A 12733-nucleotide genomic window follows, 5' to 3' on the forward strand; every position below is an offset into this window, starting at 1 on the left:
ACGAAAAAGGCTCATCTTCAAAATCATTTTCGGTTTTCTTCATCATATTCGGTGAAATGTAGCATCCACGCATGATGCATAACACACCCTTCGTTATTCTTTATATTGTACTACACGGGAATAAACGCAAAGTTTTAGAGATCCACCCACTTGGCCTGCAATTCATTGAATTTTGAAGCTGAATTAACGAAACCGACTGGAGCAAATTTAAAGCCTCTTCATGTCGAAGCGATCAAAACTTACCATCTTAACGAAGTAACTCACTCGTGGAAATATTTCTTGTTTTTGACTAAATCATCAGCATATGCCATATAATCTCCAATAAACACTTCCGTTGTTTATTTCAATTTTGGCCTGGTGATTCCGGCGTTTGATCGAGTTCCAGCGTCTTTCAGCAGAGTGCACTTTTCTTTTTATCCATCTTCCGAAACCCATGCAGAGTTGGTAAAAGATGACTCGATTTTCCTTACGTTCAGCTGCAACTAACCCTCGCCTGGTATTCTCCGAAGATCATTAGTGCAACATTTTCATGAATAAAATTGACTAGTTACTGCAACAGTTAATTGGAGTAAAGATAGTACGGGATATGGGTACTAAATAAGTCAACCAGTTCAAATAAGATGATAGCACTGTGTTGAGACCCTGTAAATTTGGGATTTACGCCTAACAGTCGTTATTTTTGCGGTTACAGTTAATGAAGTCGCGTGCTGATGGGAGACCTGAGGGTTACGGGGGGTGGGTGGGGGGTCCACAGCAACAAACAATGTATCCAGAAACAGAAGAACCAGTTATCGACAGTCATCGCCAGTTAGCAGCCAGTTTGGTGCAATGAAACAATCGACATTTTTTTTGGGTTTTCTAAACATTTAAGGCCACCCTATGCCGGAAATGCTTAGTTTCCAATCGCGAGCAAAAAAAGACAAAAATAGAATAAAAGAAGAAAAGATTGGAAAAAACAACATTTTAATTATATAATTTACACAATTTCTGGATGAAAGCTCTCTGAGGCTTATGTTAAACAACGCAATTGACGAAAGTTTAAGTGTATCATATTCAGAAGCATTCTAAGAGCTTTGCTATCTTGGTGTTGGGAAAAATGAATGGAATAACATGCTATATGCTATCGTAAGCCACTCAGCAAAAATGTAAAAGCTTTTAACCCATAATTATGTAAGAAGACATGTTTGGAAATCCAAGCTAAAGAACTTACATTGTAACATCCGGTTTCTTCTTACAAAATAAAGTCGAGAAGATTTGTCTAATATCTTGGGGGCGCCTTTTTAATAAAACAATTATTCCACTCGCGCTTGTTGGATATGAGATGATAGATAGCCAACGAGGCGCGTAGCGCCTCGTTGGCTATCTATCATCTCATATCCAACAAGCGCGAGTGGACTGATAATTGTTAATTAGACGAGAAACACAGATTATCAGTTTCTACGGTAATCAGACCTTGAAGTACGTCATATTCCAGTTAGACTTAATGAAATAATGCAACAGAAGTGTTCTCTTGATGTGACACGAGGCTCGACTGCCCAGTAGGTTGGTTTCACCTGTATGAAACTCATAAACAAAGTTTCCCTACACTTCTTCCTGGTAGTCTTTCATGTTGTAAGGTTTGTTTTGAAAGTCTACACAAAATAGAGAAGCAAACAACTTGAGTTTTGGCGAAATCTTAAATTTCCTTTTAACCCATAATTATGTAAGAAGACAGATGTTTGGAAATCCAAGCTAAAGAACTTACTTAAAAATTGTCTCCTTTCTTTCCCAGAGCAAAATCAACATTATGTCAGAATCTGATTCAATTTTTCACGATGTGACCGTCATTGGGGCTGTTTGGTCAGGCCTTATGGCGTGTAAGTACATGCGAGAGTTTGGACTGACTGTTGCCATGTTAGAGAAACGTTCAGAGATGGGTGGGCTGTGGTGTTTCTCAGAGGACCCTAACATTGTCACAGTCATGCAGACTACAAAAACGACCTCGTCATCTTCCGTGACGGAAATGTCAGATTTTCCGATGCCGGAGGAGATTGGATGCTTCCCTAAGCACGCCGACGTCCTCGCTTACTTGAAATCCTACTTTGACGAGTTTAAGTTGTGGCCTCATATTCGACTGGATCACGGAGTGAATACAGCGTAGGAGAGAGAAAACCTATGGCGAATTGAATGCGAGAAAGGCAGCGTGTTCACCAGCAAATTCTTGATCATTTGCACAGGCTGTGTTCAGAAGCCCAATCGAGTCCTGGAAAAGACTCTCCTTAAAGATTTCGATGGCAAACTCTACCACAGCTCTGAGCTGAAGTCATTCGTCCCTGAGCACAAAGGCAAACGTGTGATGCTGATTGGTGGAGGTGAGACTGCCAGTGACATTGTTGAGGTATGGTATGACAACGTTGATCGTCTTATATGGAGTATACTCACGTAGGATGCATTTCTTCCGTAAGTTTGCGAAGATTCTGCCAAACCGACTGCCTCAAGTCTTGGACAAGGCTTCATCTCGCGCGATGAAATTCATCACTCCTTTTACAAAGGGAAAACCAGGTAATTCCTGCATCTAACTTGCCATGTGGTTAGTTTAAGTCGTACAAGATGTAGCCTTAGTAGCTCGAATGATCCCTGTACACAAGGATTTTAAAATCAGGTTTTGATTTTTAAATTAAAACCAAATTTATCTCTTAATTTTGGAAGAAGCTATGATCCAATATAGACTTGGTATTGAAATGGAAGTAATCCGTTTTTGAACAGCTTTTGTTATTCTAAACGCAAAGAGTCAACGTAAGGCTTATCTGAAAGTGAAAACAAAACAGATCGAAGAGATAAGGGTCTACAGTTATGCAAACAACTGATCTGTTCGTAAACTTGTTCAAAGTGTTATTCGTCTCTACCCCACTATTTGGGAAACTTTTGGATGGATTTGGGGACAAAGCCACCTCAAGATGCAAAGTGTTGGTTGGTCGCACAAAGTGCCGACGTATTCCTTAAAACTTACTGTAATCGTTTGTCCCAGTGTTTGCCTTACAATGATGTTGATGCTCCTTTCCATTGCAGGCCGAGCATGGGTATGTAAGTGGACGTCGAACGGTTCATTACTTGCCTATCAAGGTCATGGCATATCCGAGTGGAAAAATGAAGCCAGATCTTTCCATTCCTTCATCAACAAAAACGGCCACGTGCTTGATAGGGTTGATTATCACCTTTGTATTCCAAAAGGCGTTATTGAGAGTGTGAAAGGTAACAAAGTACAATTCTGTGACGGCACAGAAGAGGAGGTTGATGTTATCATTCAGTGCACAGGTTCTAAGGCAGAGTTTCCTATGCTCCCCACGGAAATAAAAATGGTTCCCCTTACCCACAACTACAAGTATCTGTTTGACGTCGATTCCAGATGTCTGGAACATACCCTCCAACACATTTACTACTCATCCTCTTCATGCGGCTGATCTGGTTTGACTTCTGGCTGGATGTCCTGGGCGAGATTAAGTACAAGATTCAGTGCGCAGGATGGTGGAAAAAGATCAGATTGTCGTCCCATACGTCTCTTAGATTGGTGCTGACAGGCGCCTAGGAGATGGCTCTTTGATAATAAAACTAGAGCCTAACATTTTACCAACCTTAACTGGAGAAATTTAGATTAGAGTGCTTACTTACGAACACTACTAACATGTTTTATATATCGAGTACTTTTTAACTTCTGAGCCACAGCGTAAAATGCATCTGTTAACGGGGAGGGGGGGGGGGGGGGGGAGGAAGGTTAAATGATTGTCGCGTAAGGGGTTCTCCAAGGCGTACTTGCCAAGGCTAGAGTACAGTCGAACCTTATAAAGCGGCACCATATTAAACGGTCGGTTGTCAAAATCATTTTCTATTGCTGTAATTTTTATACCTCTATTGAGCGGTCACTTCTATTGAGTGGTCGCAGACATCCTTTAGTAACTCCCTTACAAAGGAACTGCTTATATAAAGCTAAGAAGGTTCGATTGTCTCTCCAAAGTTCCATCTCAAACAACTATCATATCGACTATTGAAACCGTCTGACTAACTTTATTGTTTAGTGGGAAGTAGCCAAATTTTACTATGATCATCAATGTCATTTCAATCGTCTTTCAGTTCTCAATTGAATAACACTCTGCGAATGCCACTGCACATGACTAATATGTGGAATGCTAGCTTCGTTTTTATTGTCTACATAACATGAGATGAATCAAGAAATTTTCATTTAGGGACAGGCTTGAAATTTTAGTCCATGCATTCATTACCAGCAGTATTACCCATGCACATTACACCTATATTGTATGAGTCACAGTGGCTGTCTGTATTCGCGTACATGTATTTTAAGATTTTACTTTTAGGTTTTTAGGCTATTCGTGGCCTTGCATCTTAGTATAACATAGACTCGATATCAGTTAAAGCTAGGTCTACGTATAACTACGATTACGTACAACATACAACAAAGGATTATAAACTGAGAATTTCTCATGGTAATATAGTGCTATTATTATTATGACAGCCTCAACCTGGAAAGATACTACAGTCGACCTGTATTAAGCGGCACCCTATCAAGTGGTCACCCTGTATTAAGCAGTAAAAGTCAAAGTCCCGAATTTGTTGCCTGTAATTTTGCACCAGTATTTAGCGGTCACCTCCATCAAGCGGTCACAGTCACTCTTTACTAAGTCCCAATGGCCTGTTTCTATTATTTTCTACCAGTATCGAATGGTCACTGAAAGGGGAACCACTCAAATATAGAATAATCTTTCAAGTAATTTTTATATCCGTGTTTCTCTCCCAAAATCAAAGTAAGCTGTATTTTTTTAGCAAGATTTATTCATTAAGTGGTCATTTATGGCATCAAGTGGTGTTGTGTATCGTTTTTTATGGTACTCCTAAAATTTGGAACCTGTGCGGATGACCACCTAAAACAGGTTAGTTTGGTTAGACTATACCTTATAGGAAATTAACAATACACTTTATTAACGCGATTTTACAAAATTCGCGTTAATTTAATGTATCTTAATTAATGTCGATGTAAATTTAATGCACGTTATTTTAAAGCATTGTTATTTTAAAGCACCTTTATTTCCTGAAAGCTAACTACTGTAAATGCTTCTTTTTCTCCATGAGACATGTGTATGTTGAGATTTACTGAAACAAACTGCGGTTTGGTTTCCGTCAATCAAACGATTGAGCAGCTTTGAAAGATCTTTTGAACTGATAGGGTGTTAAGCTTCAAAACCAAATTTTCGGCTTCAACAAAAACTTAGAAACATCCGTGGACTTGTCTTGGAAGGTGTCACTGACAGAGGCCAAAACGCAGTTTGGCGTTCAGAAATGTAAAGTGCGAGTTTGCAGAATTATGAAAATAGCAGTAAATAAAGCAAGATGCTTATCGAAAAATTCGCGTGAATTTGATGCATGTAAACCTAATTTTTGAAAAATTCGCGTTAATTTAGTGTAACGTAAATTTTCTTCGCGTTGTCAAAGTGCATTGTTAATTTCCTATAATAATGTATATATCATTATCGTTAACATTATTCCTGTAAATGTTTAGTATTAAGTCATAAAAGAACTTTTGTAAGCAATTAAATTTGTAACAGCTCCAAAAATTTAAAAAAAAAAATTATCTGTTGATGATCTCTTGATTTTCGTTATTTCTACCCTAGTAATCATTTAATTAATTGCCCTGTTGATTCAACTCTACGGACATAAATATTTGGAGTCAGGGAAGCGGCTGACCGCCGGCACGAATCGATGAGGTATAAGCCGGAAGCGAAGAAGCAGGGCGATGAGTGATTGTTCAGATTTATGACACTCTCAAAGAGATGAACTATGTTGTAGAGCTGACTTTAAGATCAGTTCATTGGATTATTTCAGTCCCTTACCGAACAGATTTTTCGGACAGAAAAGGAGCATGTAATTCCACATTGAAAAAGCGCGAACTAAAAACGAAAGAAAGGCAGACAGACACGATCAGGCAAGAAGAAACTATTAAATAGCTTACCGCGGGATAAGTGGACAGAACAAGTCGAAACACAGATCATGTAATGAGCCTTCAAACGCACACAAAGCGGACTCAAAGTCATTTGTGACCAACGTACTGACGTCAAACTTCGTCGAAGGCCATCTTCATATAAACGTATTTCTTCTAAAGTCATTTGCAAGGTAAGGCAGTTATAACTAGATTTAAAGTCAGGATCTGTTTATAATCTTCTTACTTTTTATGTAGAACGAAAATCCTAAGGACAATGATACGTACAGAAACATAAATCATATCAGCATGCGCAATTACTGTCTTCTTCGATGAAATTTCATAATTACTGAAAAATGACAAAATAAGGGCCTAATTTGACTGGTTAATTTGCGTCGAAAAGAACGAATCTTTGAAAAAGGTGAATAGATCGGCAGAGAAAGTTACGCCAGTGAATTGAAGCGATTATAGTCACGAGTTATGTAACAGGAAGCACTATCATCGAGGCCTATCATGTAGTTTCAAATACATTCAGATCAATCAATCAACATAAAATGAAGGACACAATGCGATGCTGCATAATCCAACTGTTTTTTTTTTTCTCTCGATTCTGTAGAGTCGAGTCAAAAGCTATATTTCATGTTTATGATTGCCTGCTTGGTCTCAAGTTTCAGTAGGGACTATTGTGGAATATGTTTTCTTTTGGTAAGAGGGGTGATCAGTATAATGTGATGGAACTTGCGAAGTTGTGTCGGATAGGTAATAACACATGTCACTATCAATTTGTCTGCTGTAGTAATTTATTTTACTAACTTCAGGCATCAGGCAACAGTGTTTGATTTTTGCATTGTAACGCAATCAATTAGGCTTGCAATACTCCTGTCACTCTTAAACATATTTTCAAATTAGGAAGGAGTAAAGAGTAGGCGTGAGAACTGGGTAAGAAAGTTTAAAGAGCCGACACATTCCTTTTTCATTGACGTTACACGCTTACGAACTTTACAAATATGGTTTTGAAATGTGCGAAAACATATTTAAGGAGACGGATTATTATAGCTGTTCTCTGATTGGTCATTACCAAGTAGGTTTGACGATAATTTTGCACACACAGAAAAGAAAACTTGTGTCTCAAAGTAGAAAAATATGGGGACGGGTCGACTTTAAGGACTTAGCGGAAGTCAAGGTTTCTGACCTATGGGCTTCCAGACTGCAAATATACACAGTGCTGTTCTTCCTGGCAAGTGATATCCTTTATGATTTCAGGAATAGTCTGAGGTTAGTGTTTTTTATAAGGAAGAGCAGTTGAAGGCTGGTGCTCAGTTATCTAAGCTAAACAATTTTGACACGCGTTGGAAATGTAGAATCGCACTTTTTGAGACTTTTAAAAGGTATGATGAAATAACAAAAGTAATAAATAAATTGCACTTGGTTTTGAACCATGGCTGAATTTTAGCGTTTTTGGACGCGCTCATTCCACCATATCAAAAAATTCGGGTGTTTGGTACCGTCAACTCAAGAGCCCCGCCAGGTAAGTTGGTTTGCATACTTGTCACGTCCATGCACGCTTTGTTAACCAAGCTAGGTTGCTGAGGGAGTCTGGAGCGAGAAGTCTGAAGTTAAAAGGATACTAACCAGCAAAGTTTTAGCAAGGAATTCTTTCTCTTAGTCGGTAATGATGCAAGTTGTCAACAATAAGCCAAGTGAATTGGGTGTTTTAGTTGCTACAGTCGGGTTCGCAAGAAAAGTAGTTTTCGTTGCAGAAAGATCGTTTGGAATATGAAATCAAGCCAGATCACATTACTATTACGAGGTTTGCAATTATTCACAGACGTTATAGTAGGTTCGTTCTTTTCAGGGCCCACCTATAGCATTTACCGTCACTGTTTATGACAGTTTAAGCTATTCAATGACCGAAGAACGGTTACTCACTTGTGGAGGAGAACGGCTAATCGTTGCATGGATATCTATTTTTGTCTTTAAGATCTTGACCTTTGCAAGCCAAATATATTTCGAAGTCAAAATTGAGTGCTTCTCGTATCTAAGTTAACATTCATCGCATAAATTTGAAATAGAAATGTGTGTTCTATGTACTTGAGCTATAAACTGCTAAAGTGATGTGCGATCTCAAAAGAGAGCTCAGAACTTCTGTTTAGAAGATAGTTATCAGGCACGAGACATGCAAAACATCCATATCAATTTTGTTTATTCTTCGAGAGAAAATGCTAATTTTGTTGAACATTCGGTTCCCTAATTAATCTTCAGTAAGTCACGAAACTAAACTGAGGGAAATTTCCTGAATGTATTAGTTTTAACGGCGTCTTCATACCAAGCTCGGTTCTCGAGATATCGCTTCTCTACGGTCGCCCCTAGAACCAACATTGGTATATTCAAACGAAAAACGCCGGCCTGGCTGGGAGCCGTGGTCCTATTTGATCCAGTCCTTTGTACTGTCTCTGATGAAGCTTTCGGATCTTATCACATATCATGTCACGGTTTTACAAGTACGAATAGTTGGAAATTTTGAGCCACATCTAACTCCAACTTTAAACAACTCGCTATTGCCTCGCAAAGTTTATTACCAAGTAGTTTTTAAAAATACAAAAGTCCGGCCTTTTATTTCCGATGACAGATGACGAGACAGAAATAATTACTCTGTGCATTTCGTCAATTCAGCAAACTGGTAACACTCCCGGCACCAAGGTCACTCGCTCGGGAAATTTTACCCATGTTAAATGTTACCCCATTTAATTATTTTATCAGATACGCTAGTAGCAGGTAAACCGGCCTATGTAGATAACCTGCATCATAACTTTCGCATCTTAACAAATCTGGATTTTATGGAGATTATTACAAATTGCAAATTGTTTTGTTACAAGTTATTGACGCGAGTTTATATACGTTCAACCTTGAGCAGCTTTTCTATCCTGGCTTATTATGTTTGCTAATTTAACGTCAATGTAAAAGTTTTAATTCTTTGCACTGCGCATTATATTTTCTGAAATACTAAAAGGGCAAAATTACGTCTAATTCTCGAAGAATTAACGCCGTAAACTTTTTTCTCATGGCACCTTTAGTTGTCCATCGCACGCTCGGCTTAACTAAGTGATCGCTTCCTATTCAGGTTCAAAAATAATTTCAATTTTTTTAGAAGTAAGAGGTCATATATTGAAATACTAATCGACTGATAGGGAGGAATGGACGGAAAACTGTTTGGCCCTCGGACATTAGCCTCAACATAGTTGCGCTCGGTTCAGTTAATAACCGAGCGCTTAACATTTCCCGTTCGGTCCTTCCACTCAGCTGTTAAATACATATCATATGACAGGATATATTATTGTTTGCAAATCCAAGCCGAAATAATAACTCAGAAACTGAACTTTCTCTTCTTTAGCAGAGCAAAATCAATATTATGTCAGAATCTGATTCAATTTTTCACGATGTGACCATCATTGGGGCTGGTTGGTCAGGCCTTATGGCGTGTAAGTACATGCGAGAGTTTGGACTGTCTGTTGCCACGTTAGAGAAACGTTCAGAGATAGGTGGGCTGTGGTGTTTCTCAGAGGACCCTAACATTGTCACAGTCATGCAGACTACAAAAACGACCTCGTCATCTTCCGTGACGGAAATGTCAGATTTTCCGATGCCGGAGGAGATTGGATGCTTTCCTAAGCACGCCGACGTCCTCGCTTACTTGAAATCCTACTGTGACGAGTTTAAGTTGTGGCCTCATATTCGACTGGATCACGGAGTTAAGACAGCGGAGAAGAGAGAAAACCTATGGCGAATTGAATGCGAGAACGGCAGCGTGTTCACCAGCAAATTCTTGATCATTTGCACAGGCTGTGTTCAGAAGCCCAATCGAGTCCTGGAAAAGACTCTCCTTAAAGATTTCGATGGCAAAATCTACCACAGCTCTGAGCTGAAGTCATTCGTCCCTGAGCACAAAGGCAAACGTGTGATGCTGATTGGTGGAGGTGAGACTGCCAGTGACGTTGTTGAAGAATGGTGTGACAACGTTGATCGTCTTATATGGAGTATACCACGTGGGATGCATTTCTTCCGTAAGTTTGCGAAGATTCTGCCAAACCGACAGCCTCAAGTCTTGGACAAGGCTTCATCGCGTGCGATGAAATTCATCGCTCCCTTCTTAAAGGGAAAACCAGGTAATCCCCGAAACTAACATGTCATCTTGTGGATGTGAGGTTTTCTTTCTTGAGTGTTAGCAAACTTATTACTTTTTACATGGGTCAGGCTGCTGAAAACATGAGTTACACTTCACTATCAGAAGATTGATGTATATTTTTTTGTTGATGTTATACCTGTGTTGAAAGATTTACCTCTCGCCTTTTGTTTGCTTCCTCTCCTCTTCCTTCTTTTTTCCTTTTACTCGCTCTCTCCTCTTTTCTCATCCCCACTGATTGTCGGGAAGAGGGTAACCTCCGGCCACTAAAGTAACTTGGCGTCATTATAACTCCTTAGAATAATGGGTGATGTTTCACGTGATCGTTTTTGGTCGTTTTTCTGTTTGCTTTACAATATATTCATCCTCCTTTCCCTTGCAGGCCTAGCATGGGTATGTAAGTGGACGTCAAACGGTTCATTACTTGCCTATCAAGGTCATGGTATACCGGAGTGGAAAAATAACGCCAAATTTTTCCATTGTTTTATCAACAAAAATGGTCATGTGCTTGATGTGGTTGACTACAACCGTTGTATTCCAAAAGGCGCAATTGAGAACGTGAAAGGAAACAAAGTACAATTCTGTGACGGCACAGAAGAGGAGGTTGATGTTATCATTCAGTGCACAGGCTACAAGGCAGAGTTTCCCATGCTCCCCACGGAAATAAATACGGTACCCCTTACCCACAACTACAAGTATCTGTTTAATGTCGAAGACCCGACATTGGCTTTCATCGGATATGTTCGGCCAGTGCTCGGATCTTTGATCACGTTGGCCGAGATTCAATCGTTTTATACCGCGAAAGTTTTCTCGGGTCTGTGTGAGCTTCCATCCCGTGATGAAAGGCAGAGAATAGCTGTGAAAGACAAGTTATTTTGGGACGACCACTTTAAAGATTCTTCCCGTAGACTGTCTACTTTAGTGGAGGCCTACACTTACGGAGATGACATCGCTAAGTCATGCGGAATTTATCCTGATTTCATGGCAATGTTCAAAAGAAATCCGCGTGAGGCAATGACGGCTCTATGTGCCCCATACGATAGCTGTTCATTTCGCTTAAATCAGTTTGATTACCAACAGAAGGCGTTGCTGCACTTGCGGTACCATATGTCTGAAACATTCTCTCCAACACATTTACTGCTCATCCTCTTCATGCGGCTGATCTGGTTTGACTTCTGGCTGGATGTCCTGGGCGAGATAAAGTACAAGATTCAGTGCGCAGGATGGTGGAAAAAGATCAGAGATTGTCGTCCCATACGTTTCTTAGATTGGTGCTGGCAGGCACCTAAGAGATGGCTCTTTGATAACAAAACTAGAGCCTAACACTTTATCAACCTTAACTGGAGAAATTTAGATTAGAGTGCTTACTTACGAACACTACTTGCATGTCGTATATTTCGAGTACATTTCAACTTCTAAACTGCAGCGTAACTCTCCTCTCCCAAGTGCAGCCAATGAGAGCGTTGCTCATATTTTTCTGAAGCAGTTGCACGCGCCAAGACTACTTGGCTCGTGCCTTATCGGGTACCCTAATTTTCGGCCAATTACCAGCCAAGCCTGATAACCAGCGAACAATCTTTGAATTCAAATTTGGTGGAAGAGAAAACATTGGGTGACGAGACCAAACAACGGCTCCAAATGAGACAATCCCTGTGGAGGATAAAAGATTGTCGCCAATCCAAACTTTGTTAGTGTTTCCCTCGAGAGTCAGCTATGAACTTAGAACCACTTTCAACTAAGCGTTGATTTTTGCTTTACTTCGCCCCGTGATAATTCTTGAAACCGTGGGCCAGTCTCTCAACCAACCAGATGCAAAATTAACATCAAAGGCAACTTGGTCACTGCGATTTCCTACACTTGTCATTTGGCTTGCTTTTACTCCGAATTCTCAGTGATTCCCTGTGAATTTTTCCTTCACTCTGATAGATCGCTGTGACAGCTTTGGTTTTACGACAGTCAGTTGAAATGAAAGGTCTACTTTGTTTGCCGCCTATTTGAGGAATCTGCTTACATAACTACACGTGAAAGTCACGATCAAGGATTCAGTGTATCAAATTAATAAATTTTTAAAGACTTCTTACATTATATGTATGACAGTTCTAAAACGGGTGAGTATTTGTGGTTCATTATCTCCCACAACTTCAGAAACTTGCAGCATAGTAATTGCAAAACAGTCCTTGTTGCCTTTTTATTATGAGAGGTGAAAACATTTTCATTCTACTATTCTATAGTTTTTAAAGAGTCATATTATTTACTATATATTAAATACCTCAATCCCATTATATTGTTTAACAGATCAAGTGTGTAGTCTGAGTGTCTGGATGGGAGTGGTCCTGAAAATGACCGTTGATAGTGAAAATGACTGATTTGTTAACAATCTGAGTGGATGTCATCATCAAAGTCATTTGAGTGGGTCAATTCCTTCACCCTTAAGGGGCTGTGTTCTTTAACAAGAGCTGAAGGTCCTCAGCTGTTGAGAAACTTTCTTTATGATTATTAACAAATGAAATATCCCAATTTTACTAGACTATTATTTTTTTAATAGTTAATCCACTATATTAACTTTTTCCTTGATCTTCTATCAGCTT

At 39.5% G+C, this 12733-nt stretch overlaps 2 protein-coding genes and 1 pseudogene across 5 annotated transcripts in view; 2 read left to right on the forward strand and 1 right to left on the reverse strand.

Moving 5' to 3' along the window:
- Nucleotides 1-1688: 1688 nt before the first annotated feature.
- Nucleotides 1689-3720, forward strand: LOC111320567 (uncharacterized; annotated as a pseudogene). The gene is made up of 2 exons (XR_015992354.1): nt 1689-2541; nt 3049-3720. The product of XR_015992354.1 is annotated as an uncharacterized LOC111320567 (transcript).
- Nucleotides 3721-5808: 2088 nt separating this feature from the next.
- On the forward strand, nt 5809-12441 carry LOC111320333 (uncharacterized). Of its 3 annotated transcripts, none has more exons than XM_022923022.2 (3): nt 5809-6159; nt 9357-10128; nt 10528-12441. In XM_022923022.2, exons 2-3 carry the CDS (start codon nt 9375-9377, stop codon nt 11466-11468), a joined length of 1695 nt encoding a protein of 564 aa, XP_022778757.1. In that variant the 5' UTR covers nt 5809-6159; nt 9357-9374; the 3' UTR covers nt 11469-12441. The 3 variants fall into 3 exon arrangements, with proteins under 3 accessions (XP_022778757.1, XP_022778770.1, XP_022778763.1); XM_022923035.2 differs by having other exon boundaries at nt 9360-10128; XM_022923028.2 differs by lacking the exon at nt 5809-6159 and adding an exon at nt 7595-7775.
- The window catches only part of LOC111320372 (cytochrome c oxidase assembly protein COX19), a 3050-nt gene continuing 2622 nt past the window's right edge, over nt 12306-12733 (reverse strand). Inside the window, exon 3 of the mRNA XM_022923049.2 lies at nt 12306-12733. This exon is cut by the window's right edge and continues 108 nt beyond it. Within this exon, the coding sequence (XP_022778784.1) occupies nt 12727-12733 (7 nt within the window). The 3' untranslated portion in view covers nt 12306-12726.

This window comes from Stylophora pistillata, chromosome 10 (assembly GCF_964205215.1).
Source record: "Stylophora pistillata chromosome 10, jaStyPist1.2, whole genome shotgun sequence".
NCBI lineage: Eukaryota > Metazoa > Cnidaria > Anthozoa > Scleractinia > Pocilloporidae > Stylophora > Stylophora pistillata.